General features: G+C 35.4%; 1 protein-coding gene across 3 annotated transcripts in view; it reads left to right on the forward strand.

The window, feature by feature from the left end:
* Positions 1-17380, forward strand: part of adcy1a (adenylate cyclase 1a) — a 49115-nt gene extending 31735 nt beyond the window's left edge. For 2 of the 3 annotated variants that reach the window (XM_024273811.2, XM_036216334.1), the window contains exons 5-20: positions 685-812; positions 1413-1571; positions 3541-3682; positions 4480-4635; positions 7109-7306; positions 7390-7487; positions 7578-7662; positions 9149-9238; positions 9596-9855; positions 11454-11580; positions 11935-12096; positions 12178-12324; positions 12402-12500; positions 12575-12689; positions 12764-12888; positions 15680-17380. In XM_024273811.2, the coding sequence (XP_024129579.1) occupies positions 685-812; positions 1413-1571; positions 3541-3682; positions 4480-4635; positions 7109-7306; positions 7390-7487; positions 7578-7662; positions 9149-9238; positions 9596-9855; positions 11454-11580; positions 11935-12096; positions 12178-12324; positions 12402-12500; positions 12575-12689; positions 12764-12888; positions 15680-16105 (2517 nt within the window). In that variant the 3' untranslated portion in view covers positions 16106-17380. The remainder of the gene's footprint in view (positions 1-684; positions 813-1412; positions 1572-3540; positions 3683-4479; positions 4636-7108; positions 7307-7389; positions 7488-7577; positions 7663-9148; positions 9239-9595; positions 9856-11453; positions 11581-11934; positions 12097-12177; positions 12325-12401; positions 12501-12574; positions 12690-12763; positions 12889-15679) is intronic. The other variant, XM_024273812.2, reaches the window with a different exon arrangement.

Here is a 17380-nt window from a genome sequence, read left to right on the forward strand (position 1 = left end):
GCCAATCGTCCCACCCACAACTCAGAGGTGAATTTCTAAAGAGCTACTGCCTAAAAATGACAGTTTTTTTGATTTTGTCTAAAATTAGCATAGTTATAATTATAAGACAACTGCTTTTACAATACATCAAAAAATGATTGATTGGGACTTTAAAATCAACAAAAGACACATCTTTCCAGAATTGTTTTTAATTCTTGTAGTTTGTGGCATTTTACTCATTTTCTTATCTCTGTTTTTTTTTAGTCTTACAGTACTGTTTTACATAAGACTGTGTAAATTTATTACATCCCTGATATCAGTATTAGGTACTCAGAAAATAAATGCATATACAAGTATTGTAGAAAAGAGAAAGGAAAGAGAACAAAAAAGGAACAAGAACAAACATTTCTACAATAAATATAAGACGGTAAATCAGAAACACTGAAGCTTATCTCAAACTTATATGTATTTTATGTTATGATTTTTAGATTTTATTGTGTACAATTTTCCTCCTTTCATAATGTAAAGCACTTTTGCATCCTGATGGCGTTCCAATATGCTACACAAATAAAGATGCACCCACTCATCCAGAGCGGATCACATATCTGTGGCTGTCCCACAGCGTTTTTCTTGCTCTCCGGGTCAGACTGATCCATCCATCTTGACTAACACTTTCTGTCTCCGATCTGTGCTTGTGATTGACAGGAGAACCACTGTCGCAGAATTAAGATCCTGGGAGACTGTTACTACTGCGTTTCTGGACTGACCCAGCCCAAGACCGACCACGCTCACTGCTGCGTTGAGATGGGCTTAGACATGATCGACACTATAACGTGAGAGCATGGATAATTACCTTCATTTTTACGGTTAATATTTTGTCCTTTTGTGCGTTTTTTAAAACATTCTGTGATCAAAAAGTAATTTCACTTTGTGATTCCCGGCACTGAGAGGCTAAGACAACCTTTAACCTTTGCTTCACTGTAAGCACAGTTTAATGTAAATTCTGAAATGCATTGGACACTGAGAAAAGCCTCAGCAGCATGGAGCTAAATAGACTAGATATTTTTTAAGCTGGAAAGCCCTTGCTTTCCTTGTATGACCTGCTTAAGATTAAATTAAATAAGGGCTCAAATGAAGGTTCAAGATGAGACTTATGCAAAACTACTTTTATGGCTTGATTTGAAGTCTTTAAATAATGTTTCCATTCCTATTTCAACACTAAACAGGAAAAAAAATTAGGTCTAATTCAGTGTCAATATATTCAGTTTGTTTAATTTGCTCATGATTTTTACGTTCTAAACTTTTGCTTCTACTCAAAACCACGATTCTTTTAGGCTCTAATTTGTTCATGCCTGCCCTTTTGCCCTTTACTGAAATAAGTATTTTATTCCTTGAGACTTCACACCACCTTTGTCTGCATTTGGTCCCATCAGGTCAGTCGCAGAGGCCACAGAAGTCAACCTTAATATGCGAGTGGGCTTGCACACCGGCCGAGTGCTGTGCGGCGTGCTGGGCCTCAGGAAATGGCAGTATGATGTTTGGTCAAATGATGTGACCCTGGCCAACGTGATGGAAGCTGGAGGCCTGCCAGGGTTGGTGCTCAAGACTTTAGACATTCCAGTTGTAGTTTTAGTTGGATGTGAACCCCTTTGAATGGCACTTTTGATTCTATTTCAAAGTATTTTGGAATTATTATATATTCCATATTTCTATTTTGTTTTTTTTATGCATGAAATCCATTGTGTAGTGAAAATACTCCACAGGTTTTGTTACTAGTGAAACATGTTATTCCTATATGCAATGTTTAAATGTTAAAATATATAGCACCTGTTTAGTGTTTTTCTAAAGGGTAGAGGAGGGAAAACTAGTTAATTTAATTAAAAACATGTGGTTAATCAAACCAAAAGAATTTTCACGTTCAAGATAAAATGTATTTAAGGCATATAAAGCAAAAATATATGAGTATCTTCGGGCAAAATTGAACTTTTGTTAGTTTTTAATGTAAGAATGAATAATTTATTGATTAAAGGTTTTGTTTTAATCACAACACTTTTTAATTTATACTCAAACAAAAATGATAAAGGACTAAACATTTGTTAAACATTTTTAATTCATATATTCTATTTCAAAAAGATTTAAATACAAATGTATAAGTTAAATCAAGTAATTTTGTATGACAAAATATTACGGTCACAAAAAAAGTAATATTACGAGATTTAAAGTTGTCAATTTACAACTTTAAATGTTGTAAATGTGCTACTTTAAGCCTTTGTTTAAGACTCTAAAATTTTAAAGACTTTAAATCTTGTAAATTTAAAAATTCAAATCTTGTAAATTTAAAACTTTTTTGGAAATTTACAAAAATGTACAAATTTAAATCTCAGCAATTTACAACTGTAAATCTTGTAAATCTGCAACTTTAAATCTTGAATTTAAGTCCTTACAATTTACAACTTTAGACCTCAACTTTAAATCTCATAAATTTTAAATTTTAAATCTCTTAAATTTATAACTTTAAATCTTGACTTTAAATGTCATAAATTTAAAACTTTAAATCTGGGAAATTGACAAATTCAAATCTCGGAAATGTACAAGTTTAAATCTCAAATTGAAGTCTCTTGAATCTATGACTTTAACTCTCGACTTTAAAACTAGAAAATTTATGATTTTAAATCTAGTAAATGACTAGTAGTATGACTTTAAATCTTGTAAATGTATTTCTTTAAATCTCATATTTAAGTCTTTTAAATCTACAACTTTAAATCTCGACTTTAAATCTTGGAAATGTACAAATTGAAATCTCAGTAATTTACAACTTTAAATCTTGTGAAATTTGCAACTTTAAATCTTGTAAATTTACGACTGTAAATCTCAAATTTAAGTCATTAGAATTTACAACTTTAGACCTCAACTTTAAATCTCATAAATTTTAAATTTTAAATTTTGGAAATTTACAAATTTAAATCTTGTCAATTTATGACTTTAAATCTAAAATTTAAGTCTTTTAAATCTACAATTTTAAATCTCTACTTAAAGTCTCGTAAGTTTATAACTTAAAATCTCTTGAATCTACAACTTTAAATCTCGACTTTATATCTCATAAATTTAAAACTTTAAATCTTGGAAATTTAAGACTTTAAATCTTGCAAATTTACGACCTTAAATCTTGTAAATTTATGACTTTAAATTTCAAATTTAAGTCTTTTAAATCTGCAACTTTAAATCTCGAATTTAAATCTTCTAAATTTTCAACTTGAAATCGACTTTAAGTCTCGTAAATTTACGACTCAAATCTTTTAAATTTACGACTTTAAATCTAATAAATGTATGGCTTTAAATCTCAATTTGAAATCTCGTAAACTTATGAAATGTAAAGTTTTAATTGAAAAAAATGTTTTGTTTGTTAACTTGCTCCAATACTTTTAATTTGGCATATCTAGCTCAAAATATAAAAGTTCAGTTTTATTTTTTCTGTCTTTTTTTCTTTTCAGCTTTGTGCGGTTTGTGACTAAGCTGTTGTGAGACTAAAGTGTGTGTAAAGTCTGTCTTATGTGTGTCCAGGAAAGTTCACATCACCAGATCTACGCTTGAGTGCCTAAATGGAGACTATGAGGTGGAGCCTGGAAATGGCCACGAAAGGAGCGCCTTCCTCCAAAAACATGAAATAGAAACCTTCTTTATTGTGCCATCTCACCGACGAAAGGTGAGAGGCGTCTGTGCTCTATTTGGACAAGTCTATTTATCTTTATTTCAAATGGCAGATTTTCTTGAATTTAATCCCTAGAAAGTGCGTTTTACAGCTCCTGCCGCATGTTGACCTAAATTATGGTTTTACTGAGATAGTGGATTAGGTTAAGTAAGTGCTTACCTCTGTGCTAAATACTCTTAATATAGAACTCAAGTGTCATAGAGTCCCACATCGTATTATAAAGCTCACATATGTTTGTTGTTGAACCGGTCTCACTCTTTAATTATTCAATCCAGGGGTAGAAGGATAAAAATATCCTGCGGCATCATCTCAAAGTTGCACAGTCCACTTGCAGAGAAGCAGGCAGACAGATGTGCCTCCAGCAGCTGGAGAAGGGGATTTCAGTCTTATCTGTCGATCACCTCCTCTCCCTTTTCTCCTCTTAAAAATGAATACCATAATACTCACAGGGATCTCTCGTATACCAGTATTAAATGTTATAAATTATTCATTTTTATTACTCTGTTAATCCTCTTAATAAAGTCAAGACATTGAGAAATGTATTTGGTGTTTAAGATTCTGCAACTTTTGCTTGTAAAAAGGAGAATCACAAAAATATAAAATATGTTCTAAAACTTCTAATTAAGCATTTAGAAAAGCTACTCCAACTTAAAGACCTAAAGATGATTATAAAGAATGCATGCGTGCATGTTTAATGTTTATGTACAAGTTTGAAAAAAAAAAAAGACATTTATATGTTTGTGTGGGGTATAATGACTTAATCTTTGTTCCCATTTTTCATCCGGTGACAGATATTCCCAGGATTGATTCTTTCGGATATAAAGCCCGCCAAAAAGATGAAGTTCAAAACCGTGTGCTACTTACTAGTGCAGCTTATGCACTGCAGGAAGATGTTCAAGGCTGAGATTCCCTTCTCCAATGTCATGAACTGCGAGGACGGGGATAAGGTATAAACTCTCAGTGTCTGTCTTTGACCTTTCTGTGTTTGTCCGTGATGTGATTTCGTGAAACAAGTGGTGTCTAGAGTGCTTGGTTTGAAATGGTAGACACAATGTGCCTTGTTGTCTTTTCTTCATATTTATTGGTTTGATTGTTGTTGCTCGTTCATGCAACATGACTCCAGGAAGTAATCTGTTGTGCAGCCTCACATCATGCATGCGTGGCGTTCTCGCTGTCCGAAGACGTTTGTGTGTTCATTAGCTGCTTCCAACATTTTAAGCTGCTGCACTTTAGCACCAAGTAAACCACAAAGATTCTTCTCATCGTTTTTATTTCCTTGACCATTTCCCTTTTATGTTGTGTGATGTTTGTTGACTATTGATCAAGTGGTTTTTCTCCGGATTACAAAGTTCCCAAGAATGCTCGTTGGAACACATTAAATCCATGATGAACGTGACATCACGTGGCTCATGAGATTCAAGTTACTCCAATTTCACTTTAATGTTTTAAATTATTTATTTGAAAAGGACAAAAAAAGAAAAATGTCACAATTTCAAATGCAACCAATGCCATCTAGCAAACAACTAGTTTGCTGACCTGAACAGTAGAAAACAATTAGACAAAGAAATGAACATTAATCCATAAAATACATATTAAACAGAGTATTTACAACAAAAAAACTGGTAGAATGTGGCTCTAATGTTCACAGGTTTGATCGAACTTAAGTCTTTTTACTTTACTAGTAAATTGTTTTAGATCTGGGAGGGCTTTTAATTTGGCAGGTAAGGTGTTCCAGATCTGTGAGCTTCACTTTAAATCTCAGAAATGTATGAATTTATATCTAGACTTTAAACCTTTCAAATTTGTGACATTAAATCTCAACTTTAAATCTAGTAAATTTACAACTTTAAATCTAATAAATTTACAAAATTAAGTCTCAACTTCAAATCTCATAAATTTACGACTTTACATTAATAAATTTATGACTTAAAATCTCAACTTTAGTTCACATAAATTTACAACTTTAAATCTTGAATTTAAACCATATAAATTTACAACTTTAAATCTGATAAATTTACAACTCTAAGTCTCGACTTCAAATCTCTTAAATTTACAACATTGAATCTTAACTTTAAATCTTATAAATTTACATCTCGAAGTCTCGACTTTAAATCTCATAAATTTATGACTTTACATCTAATACATGTATAACTTCAAATATTATCTTTAGATTTTATACATTTACAACATTAAACTTAACTTAAACGCTTTTAAATTTACGACTTTGTATCTGGACTTTAAATCTCTTAAATTTATGACATTAAATCTCAACTTTAAATCTTTTAAATTTACGACACAAAATTTCAACTGTAAATCTTGTAAATTTACAATTTTAAACCTAATAAATTTACGGCTCTATAGTCTCGACTTTAAATCTATTAAATTTACAACTTCACATCTAAAAAATTTATGGCTTCAAATTTTGTCTTTAGATCTCGTAAATTTACAACTTTAATTGTTGTAAATTTCGAACTTTAAATCTCTTAAATTTATGACTTTACATCTAATGAATTTATAACCTAAAATCTTGACTTAAGATCTTGCCAATTTACGATTTTAAATCTTGACTTTAAACCTTGTAAATTTACATTTTTAAATCTGATCAATTTACGACTCCAAGTCTCGACTTTAAATCTCATAAATTTACGACATTAAATCTCGACTTTAAATTTTTTTTAATTTAAGACTTTATATCTCGACTTTAAATCTTTTAAATTTACAATTTTAAATCTAATAAATTTACAACTTGAAGTCTTGACTTTAAATTTCTTAAATTTACGACATTAAATCTCAACTTTAAATCTTTTAAATTGACAACTTTATATCTAATAAATTTATGACTCGAAATCTTAACTTTAAATCTTTTAAATTTACGACATTAAATCTCAACTTTAAATCTCGTAAATTTCCAACTTTACATCTAATAAATTTATGACTTTAAGCCTCATCTTTAGAGCTCGAAAATTTACGACTTTAAACCTTGTATATTTAAAATTTTAAATCTCATCTTTATATCTCATAAATTTACAACTTTAGTTAATGATAATTTACAACTTTTTAATTGCGTAAATGTGCAACTTTAAATTTCTTAAATTTACGACTTTAAATCTCATAAATTCTTGACTTTAAGTCTAAACTTTAAATCTTGTAAATTTACGTCTAAATCTCAACTTTAAATCTCATAAATTCTTGACTTTAAATCTAAACTTTAAATCTTGTAAACTTACGTCTTTAAATCTCAACTTTAAATCTCGTAATTTTACGACTTTAAGTCTTGTGAATTTACAACTTTAATTCTTGTATATTTACAACTCTAAATTGCGTAAATGTGCAACATTAAATCTAATAAATTTAAAGTTTAAATCCTGTAAATTTAGAAAGCAGGCTTCAGAAATTAATTTTTTCTTCTCTTCTTCCCAGCGGAGGGCCATGAGAACAGCTCCCCAAAAGCTGAGAAACCGCAACAACGCTAACCAGGCTAACGTGGTCCAGAGCAGTCCTAGGACCCGGGTCAACCGCTACATCGGCAGACTGATCGAGGCGCGGCAGACCGAGTCGGATACGGCGGACCTGAACTTCCTGACGCTCATGTATAAATGTTCTGAGCGCGAGCAGAGGGTGAGGCCTTTAAAGATTCTGCAGACATTCTGTGCAGTGAGACGTCAGTAAGTGAACTCTGTCCTCCTCCGGTCTGGCATTAGTACCACCAGCTTCCAGACGAGTACTTCACCAGCGCAGTGGTCCTCTCACTGATCCTAGCTGCCTTGTTTGGCCTTGTTTATCTCCTCATCATACCACAGTAAGATTCTTTTATACTTCATATCTCCTCTACATATTTTCCCATCTCACTCACTAATCTCAGTTTCTTTCTCCTGTTTCTTTCCCTCAGGGGAACGGTGGTACTTGTCCTTCTTGTCTTCTGCATTTGCTTCCTAGTAGCTTGTATCATGTACCTGCATATCACAAGAATTCAGGTAAACACTGAGATTTCCTGATATTTAATCACCTAATCTTTTTATTTATGCATATATTTGTTCTGCCTTTAAACAAAGTTGTTTCCTTGAACACAACTTGTCTTTTATTAGGTCTACAGTCTTATCATTGGCTAAGAAACCGCCTTAAAATTTACACTACAATTTCAAATTTTGCAAATGTTGTTGTTTATCTTTAAAGTCCCTCACCAATCATGTTTTGATCTATTTTCAAATCGTGCCCAGCTGTCTTTTAACTAGGGTTTTGCCGTTTTTGACCAAAATTTTGTTGCTTTGATGTTGCTTTCTATGAGATGGTTTCTCGAAGTATTTCAGTAGAAATTCACCTATGAGTTGTGGGCGGGACTATTGCCACTGCTGAGAGCTCTCTGTTTACACCAATCTAGCATTACTGGTGTGACAAAAATGTATGGCGAGCAATTTTGGAGCAAATTTGACTCAGATGGCACCTAGGATGTGAAAAATGAATGAATAATTTTATTGTCATTATACAATGAAATTGAATGCAGTCCTCTTCCAGTGCATTTGTAAATAAAAAAGTGAATCAGGTCCATCAGGAACCACAAAACCTCACTTGATCCTTTAGAAAAAGAAGACAGATTAGTGCTGATGTCAATTCTACCATAATGATAAAATAAAAAAAAACGTATTTTGCATGAATAAAACGTAAATATAAAGAGTAAATACTCCTTTTCATTCAAAATATGAAGCATTTTATAACTTTTGACTGAGGTTCACATGATTTCCTATCAAAATAAAGACACATTGTGTCACATAGAATCACCTCAATGCAGCCAATGTATTAGTAGGTAGTGTAATGTTGAAAAAAACAACTTTATTTTACTGTTTGTGGTAGACCTCTGCCAAAAATACATAAATCCAACTCAAAAAATGAATCAGAGTAGTTAGGTGACTCTCACTGTATTTGTCGATCTATAAGGTGCACTTAGATATTGTTCAAAAATAGAAAATCTATCTTATTATCCGGCGTGCCTTAATTCTGGTTGTGCTTTCAGACTTACAATTGATTTGCACAGAAATCTGCTACAATGTTTAAACTCGACTTGTACTGTTTAACTAGTTAAATGAGGCTTTAGTTGGTTTACTTAACTACAATTTTTACTTTACTACTTAATTACTTTTTACCAGTTAAAAGCAAAAGAGGTTCCAAAAATACCAAAAACACGATTTTCAAAAACACAATTTTAATACTTTGGACCCAAAATTTTATTTTTTTCATCTCTTTTTAAAAAACATCCTCACAATTTCTAATAAACATTGAATTATTTCGTTTTTTTACTCACTAGGTTATATCTCAACATCTCTGTTCCCAAAATTATTTGATTTTCCTGAATTTATTCTCTTATCTGTTAAAATCTAATTGCATTTTCTGAACTTCAGTGCTAAAGAAAAGCATACAAATTGCCCCTGTCTTATTCTTTATTTGTATTTGTGTTATTTTTTCCAGTGTTTTCCGGGATGCTTGACCATCCAGATTCGTACTGCTCTTTGCATTCTCATAGTGCTCTTAATTTACGCCGTGGCCCAGGCCTGTGTGGTAAGTGAGAACGTTATTTTGAAAAAGAAAGAAAAAATAGATCAGCTCTCATCAGTTGTTAAAAATGTGTCTGCTGAAGGCTGACTCTTGCCAAGGATTCAAGCGGCTTTGCCTCTTTTTGTTCAGATTTCATCATCTACCTTTGATCACCTAAAAAAATCTTTAAACAAGCGTCTTCAAAGAAGTTTGGAAAGCGTTGCACTCCTGAAAAAGGAAATATCTGTAGATCTGATTTAATTTTTTTAACAACTCATAAATTAACATTTTTTTCCATATTTTTTTTAATTCAGCTAATATAAAACAGATCAGACTGCTCTATCGGATCAATTATCATGGGACGCTTTCTCTCTGTGGCAGGTGGGCTGCATGCCCTGGATGTGGGGAAGTGCCAACACCAACAGCTCTATTGTCATTATCGACGTGGACAGTGGAGCAAATCACACCATGGAAGAGCTGCCCTGCGACGGCGCCCGCTACGCCTTCCTGTCCTGCGTGGTGGGCACCCTCACGCTGGCCCTTTTCCTGAGAGTCTCCTGGCTGCCAAAGATGGCGCTGTTGCTGCTCCTGGGGGTGCTGTATGTCACCGTGTTGGAGCTCAGCGGCTTTAGGACTGCAGGGTGAGGTTTACAGCAGACTATGAAAATAAACGGCAGCACTCTGTGTTTCGTCCATTTGGACAACAATGCTCTCTCTGTATCCGAACTTCAAGTGTTTGTGGGAATCATTTGGACAATGGAGGCCAGCTTTGAACGCCGTGCTTGTTTGATCCAGGAAATTTAGAATACTGTTGATGTTGCATGAGCTGAGATGTATGCACATGAAGGAGTCATTGCTTATCTTCAGCCCACACTTTCTTTCATTTTCCACTCTTTGAAGAAGCACACATGCTTATTAGTTCCAAACCAGAAGCCTTAAAGGACTACGTGGGCTGGATGATTATGGAGGGAATTTTGTGCCAACATACTGCAAACAAAAGTCACAGTTTTAAGATCTGAATTTTCTAAATTACAAACAAAATTTAAAATGTTAGGAATAAAACTTCATAATTTGCTAATAAAATATTTCATATTTACATTCAAAAATCTTTTTTTTCTCTTTCAAAAAGTTTTTTTGCATTTGCAAACTTTTTTTGCTTTCAAGAAATATTTTTGTGTTTGCAAATTCTTCTTTTGGTTTAAAAAATATTTGTGCATTTGCAACCTTTTTTGCTTTCAAGAAGTCTTTTATGTTTGCAAACTTTTTTTGCTTTTAAAAAAAGTTTTTGCTTTCACAAACTTTTTTCGCTTTACAATTTTTTTTTTGCATTTGTAAACTTTTTTTCTTGCTTTCAAGAAATATTTTTGCGTTTGGAAACTCTTCTTTTTGGTTTAAAAAATATTTTTGCATTTGCAACCTTTTTTGCTTTCAAAACAATTTTTGCTTTCACAAACTTTTTTCCCTTTTATTTATTTTTTTGCATTTGTAAACTTTTTTTGCTTTGAAGAAACATTTTTGCGTTTGAAAACGTTTTTGGGATTTAAAAAATATTTTTGTGTTTGCAAACTTTTTTTTTTGCTTTCAAAAAGTATGTTTACGTTTACAGACTTTTTTTCCTTTCAAAAATATTTTTGCGTTTACAACCTTTTTTTTATTTCGAAAAGTATTTTTGCATTTGCAAACTTTTTTTTGCTTTTAGAAAAATATTTTTGTGTTTGCAGCACAAATGTTTTTAAATAGTTTTGCTGCATCTCGCTATTATTTTTTGAAAGCAAAAAATTCGTTTGTGACATTTAATATTTTCATTTGCAAATTATGAAGTTTTATTCTGAACACTTCACATTCTGCTTGAAATTTGGAACGTTTATCTCAAAACTGTGACTTTTTCTTGCAAAATGGTGGCACAAAAATCCCTCCATAGATGATGGACTGCACTGACTGAACAAATGGTCATAGCCAATTTTATAGATGCAAATTAAAAAAAAAAGTTTTTTGTTGGGGGAGTTAACTTACTTTGTTAAAGTCTTCTGTGATCAATTTCACTTTTTGGGACTCAAATGTCATTTAAGCAACATTTAAAGTCAATCTTCCACAGAAAATTGGTTGAAAATAGCTGTTTTCATCGGTAAAACTTGACTCATGACCTCTTTGAACACTGTGGGGGGTCCAGTCAGCTTTCCACTGTAGTTTTCTGTGTGGTCTGCTTCATTTGTTCTTTGTGTGTTTGGTTCTTCCACAGTGGGGGGTCCATCCACATCCGGGGCTTTGAGCCCATCCTGTCTCTGTTGCTCTTTGTCAGCGCCCTGGCCCTCCACTCCAGGCAACTCGACCTCAAACTGCGCCTGGACTTCCTATGGGCTGTTCAGGTCAGAATGAGGGGAACTCTTTAATCTTGCAACTGTAATACAAGCTTTAACAAATGTACTGGAATCCTTCCATTTCGATTTAATGTGATGAGTTACATAAAGATGATGCACTGACGCCAACAGTCTGGCAAACTGAGGATAAGAAGCTTGGTTTGGCTCCGTTTTACATTAGAATAAGTGTTTCGCTTAGTGGGATGGACGTGTTGAAGCGAATTATAAACGCTATTTACCCTTTACCTAGCAGCACGGGTTATATAAGCTGCAGAAGATCCGTTTGGTCCAACCAAGAAGTAAAGCTTTTTACTGACCCCATGTGGTGAAAATGTGAAAGTCAGCGCTTCTGTGTGCCTCCAGGCGGAGGAGGAACGAGACGGGATGGAGAAAGTCAAGCTGGATAACAGAAGGATCCTCTTCAACCTCCTGCCTGCACACGTGGCTCAGCACTTCCTAATGTCAAACCCCAGAAACATGGTGAGCCACGCTAATAGACAGGCAGGCATGCAGACAGACAAACAGGTAGAGAAAAAAGGCGGGAAAACGGAACAACCGTATGACACCGGAGGATATTGTTTTTTTATGTCGCGTCTTTTCCATCAGGATCTCTACTATCAGTCTTACGCACAAGTCGGGGTCCTGTTCGCCTCCATCCCGAACTTTAACGACTTCTACATAGAGCTGGATGGCAACAATATGGGGGTGGAGTGCTTGAGATTGCTGAACGAGATCATTGCTGACTTTGATGAGGTATGATTCAGATCTTTTCTTCTATTTCCTTTCTGCCAGTTGGATAGGATTCACTTTTCATGAATTGGATGTTGCAGCTCATGGATAAGGAGTGCTACAAGGACATCGAGAAGATCAAAACTATCGGCAGTACATACATGGCAGCTGTGGGACTCGTCCCCACCATTGGGACCAAGGTGGGTTCTCATACTTTTTTATGTCAAATTGATGTATAAATGTGGACACAATTGATTAAATATCTCTTATTCAGGCTAAAAAATCCGTTCACGACCATCTGAGCACAATAGCGGACTATGCCATTGAGATGTTTGACGTCTTGGATGAAATCAACTACCAGTCATACAACGAGTTTGTCCTGAGAGTGGGTAAGTCGAAGTCTTCCAATTGAAGTTTAAAAGGATTTGGTTCAGTTTGAAGTATTTTGGGGTTATTTTCACAGGCATAAATGTGGGTCCGGTCGTAGCAGGAGTGATCGGAGCACGGCGACCTCAGTATGACATCTGGGGGAACACGGTCAACGTGGCCAGTCGGATGGACAGCACCGGAGTTCCTGGAAAAATACAGGTGCTGAAGCTTTGCTCGACCTAATTTTTTTTTTTTTGTCATTGATCCTGCACAAATAATCATGTGTCCTGCATGACAAACAAACGTAGTTTCACTTTGATGACTTGTAGTGGCAGAGTGGAGTCAAATGTGTTGCCAATCTCCAAAAACGCTTCTATTTTTAGTTTTGGCTACAAGACAATATGATAGCAAGAACTTCTAACCAAGAACATGTGACAGTTCTGTTAGTTTTGGTTAATAAAACATTTTAATTTGTGGTTTTTGTTCTTAAACACATTTTACAGCCAACAAGCCACATTTTTATGAAAATAATTTCATGGACCTCTTCTTGATTAGGTCATATGAGCATCTTCAGTGTTTTTTTGTTATCAGTCACTTGACTGTAAAAGGTTACACCCAATAAAAGTAAACCACAACCACACAAAAAGACCTTATTTCAGGGCTGGGCTTAAACAAGTCTGTGAGTGCAGCACAAAACAAAGCTAAAATCGTCCTCAACTGACTTTATTCAAGTATAAATGCAAAAACTCATGAGTGATGGAAGCTGGGCTCGTCTCCAGTTGTACTTTTCTCTGTAACCTTAAATTGAGTCTTGACTTCACTGTGTTTAGACCGTGATCTTAACTAGTAAAATTTTATGACCGTAGAAATCATGTCATAAAAACCAGGGATAAACTTTATATGACATATTTTTTAAAGACGAGATTTAGAGAATATCTACATGTTAGTGCTGTAGTTTTCCTTGGATGGGCAAGGGACGGAGGATGTATTCAGACTGGACACATTTAGCTAGCTTTAAGGGTAACCAAACCCTAAATTAACTTTTTTTGGCTGTTGATCTCTATAGATGGGGCTTTGAAAGTGCTGTCTGTTGGTCATAGCCACATTTTTGACAAATTGTGATAAAACTGTTTAATTCTTCAAAATATAGTCAATATAGTGTGCTGCCCCCTACAGGTTAAAATGAGACATTACAGTTAAGTTTTGTGATTGGTCAAACTATGTAAGTTTCAGAAGTCTGACATCATGATCTGCAGCTCCAGTAATGATAGGAGTCCTACCCTCAAGCCCCGCCCCTCTGACTGGATTTTCAAATTTCGGCAGTGGGTGGAGTCAGCCTCCAACTTCCTGGTTTGGTTACCCTTTAAAGTGAACCAGAGTTCGTTTCCCTTGATAATCCAGGACAAAATTTCAGTCTGAATACATTCAAGTGGGCTCTGGTCCTGGACCTGGAACCACTTTAAGACCCATCTTTCTCAATTCGTTTCCATTCGGACTGAGCTTCAGTTCACTCTGAACTTCCTCAGTCTGAATAGGCTCCATTCTCGGAGTGGAACAACTGTGATGCGAACAGAGTCAAACTTGGAGCAACAGAAGCTCATAAAATAAGGTCAGATGAATGCGGGCTCAATAAAACTACTTTTAACCTTTAGGAAGCCCCTTGCAGCATGCTTTGCTGTACCAACGAAGCAGTAAAAAGTATAGGGACAGTCAGATCACATGATTGAAAAATCAGGACCGATCACATGACTGATGACTCGATTGATGTGTTGAGTTAACCTCACTAAACTTTCTCACATGACTAATTATTACCTACATTTACTAGATAGATTTTTTTAGGTGATAGTTACGCTGTTTTTACGTAAATGTTAACACTAGCTCACAGAAGTTCTCTGTTTAAGTGTTACATTGTAAAGTAATGTTATATAAAAACGTTATAAAAATAGTAAAAAACATAAATCGATTTATAAAATTTTTAAGATATGTCACAAAAGTGGTGGATTGGGACTTGGTATCTACAGTACCTAGAAAATTCTTCAAACAACCAAGTAGCCTATTCACTAATTGTTACATTTATGTTTATTTCTTGATCTCTTGTTATGCTGTTTCTTTTGCTCCCCCTACAGGCAGAATTGCACATTGTGGTCATTTCTTTAAAGGGTAACCAAACAGGAAAGTTGGAGGCTGACTCCAACCGCAGCCGAAATTTGAAAATCCAGTCAGTGGGGTGAACTGGGGATCATGATGTGGGACTTCTAAAATGACATGGCACTTAAATGGTTTGATCAATCACAAAATTAAACTGTAATAGCTCATTTCAACCTGTAGGGGGCAGCACACATATGGTTTTTGACTATTTGTCAAAAACAATATGGCAATGACCAACAGACAGCATTTTTTAAAGCCCATTTATAGTAGTCGACAGTCAAAATAAGTTGATTTAGGTTTTGGTCACCCTTTAACCTACCCTAGACATGTTAAGATTAAAAGTGGGGTCATCTGGACCCCACGAGACAGCCCGCTGAACTATGTTTAAAATGATTTTTTATCTTCACTGGTGTCCGTGGCAGACGTAAAATCCTGTCCACCTTTGTCGTGGGAGGGGTCACACATCAGTTTAAGGGTGGGGTCATCTAGACCCCATAACAGAGCAAAAGGGTTTAAGAACCATAAGTCACCTCAGGAATGGGCTAGAAACGTAATAATTTTTTTCAACATCCTTATATATTTTTCTCTTTATGATTAGACCGGATTAAACCATCTGGCGGGCTGTGTGTTCGCCTTCGTAATTCTTTGCCAATGACTGGAGAGAAATGTCTGGTAGACGTCGGTATGAATACAGACCAAACGCAAGGTTCAAGACTCGTTCCAGACCAAATTAAGTGGACTTGGTCCGGACCCAATGACTTTTTCCAGTCTGAATACACAATCGATTAATATAAGACATCATAAAGGTCAATTGAGTGACTTAACAGATCAGAATCTGGATGTCCATGCTTCTGTTATCCAGGTGACTGAGGATGTCTACCGGCTTCTGAACACCAACTACGACCTGGTCTGCCGCGGCAAGATCAGCGTAAAGGGCAAAGGTGAGATGCTGACTTACTTCCTGGAGGGGAAGGTTCAAGGCATCGGAACGGTGACCACCTCGTCGGTGATGCGCTCCGCCAGCCTGGCGCGTCGGATCCACTCCTGCGGCAAGACGAGCGTCCCCACCAACCTGGGCTGCATGTCCGCCGCCGCTAGCCCGACCGCTCACGCCAGCATCAGCGGCAATGTTCAAATGAGCGTTGCCAACACCAGTAACAGCCAATTGACATGCATGCCTTCACCCTGCGTGCCTGCCATGGGGGAGGAGGAGGAAGAGTTGGAGGACTTGGTTGTGACGGAGATCCAGATTCAGGCTGTGGCAGCTGTTGCAGATGTAGCAGTTTAGGAGGAGGGACTATTCGAAAGCATGGAGGCCTGGAGGTGTTCATTCAGGATATAAACTTCCTCAGTTGAATAACAATGAAATGGACAATCATCAACGTTTTGAAAGTCTTACCTGCTTGCTACTCTTCAAAACAAGGTGTACATGTGGAGTTTGAAGGAAAGATATTTGTAGTGTTTCGGGGCTCTTTCAGATCCAGGTCTATCGTTCATTTCTTGTTTTCTATGAAGTGCATACAAACTATGTACACTGAAAAACTCTGATCATGCTATCGCTTTTGCACTGTCTTTCTAATTATGCCAAGGATGTATTGCAATGTGTACAATGATCATTTCTCTTTGGTGTATGTAGGCATGCATGTGTGTTTTTTGTGAGTGTGTGCGTATGCATGTGTGGTTTACTCTGATTTGTAACGAAACAGCACAAAACCCTTTTTCCGTTTGCCAGTTCCGTCGGGCTTAAGATGATGCATATTTACAACTATTACAGAGCATGACTTTTTAAAATGTCGACAGCCATAGTAATGACTTTCCTGTTTAAAGAAAACCAAAGTACTTTCTTAGATTTTGAGTTCTATTACTCGCACTGCCGCACCGGATTAAAGGAAAAACCGCCGATCAGTCGTGCATGGAGTAGGGTTACAGAGTTATTGAGAAGGTTAATAAAGTATTTGTGCACTCATATAGTTTGAGGGGGAAGAATAGATAAACCTACAGATGGTTTGTAAGAAGAGCGCTGCTATTGAAACTAGTTTATGCCAAAAGTTGGATAACAACAGAGAAATAATAAAAAAAAAGCACACATACCTGATTGTTAGCACACCACTTCCGCACATGCATGACTTTTAAATGCTTTAAGTAAAAAATCCTCGAGGCCACAGAAACTTTAGTGCCGTGTCTGACTGCCGTTGTCTTTCAGGCATTTGTACATTCTCGCTTCTCATTATATTCAAGCTGCAGTTTGAGATTTCGGTGGGAAATAGAAACGGAGCGGTTGCAGAAATGTGGGGCTTCACGTATATTTATAGTCTTAATCTCACAGACGGTTCACTTGATTTGCTAACGTGTAAATAAAATAAATGATGTAACAAGTTTTTTGCCTTACTCAAAAGCTTACAGTGATTGCAAACTGCCTTTTTAGATTTTTAATCACTTTGATATGCAGATAAGGTTTTGTTTTTGTAAATAGCCAAAAGCTGTACACTATGTTGTAACTTGTACAGTGTAAAGTTGGATTATTGAATATTTTGTAATAAATACATTATTGGTGTATAAAATA

Source organism: Oryzias melastigma, linkage group LG17 (assembly GCF_002922805.2).
Source record: "Oryzias melastigma strain HK-1 linkage group LG17, ASM292280v2, whole genome shotgun sequence".
In the NCBI taxonomy this organism is placed as follows: Eukaryota; Metazoa; Chordata; class Actinopteri; order Beloniformes; family Adrianichthyidae; genus Oryzias; species Oryzias melastigma.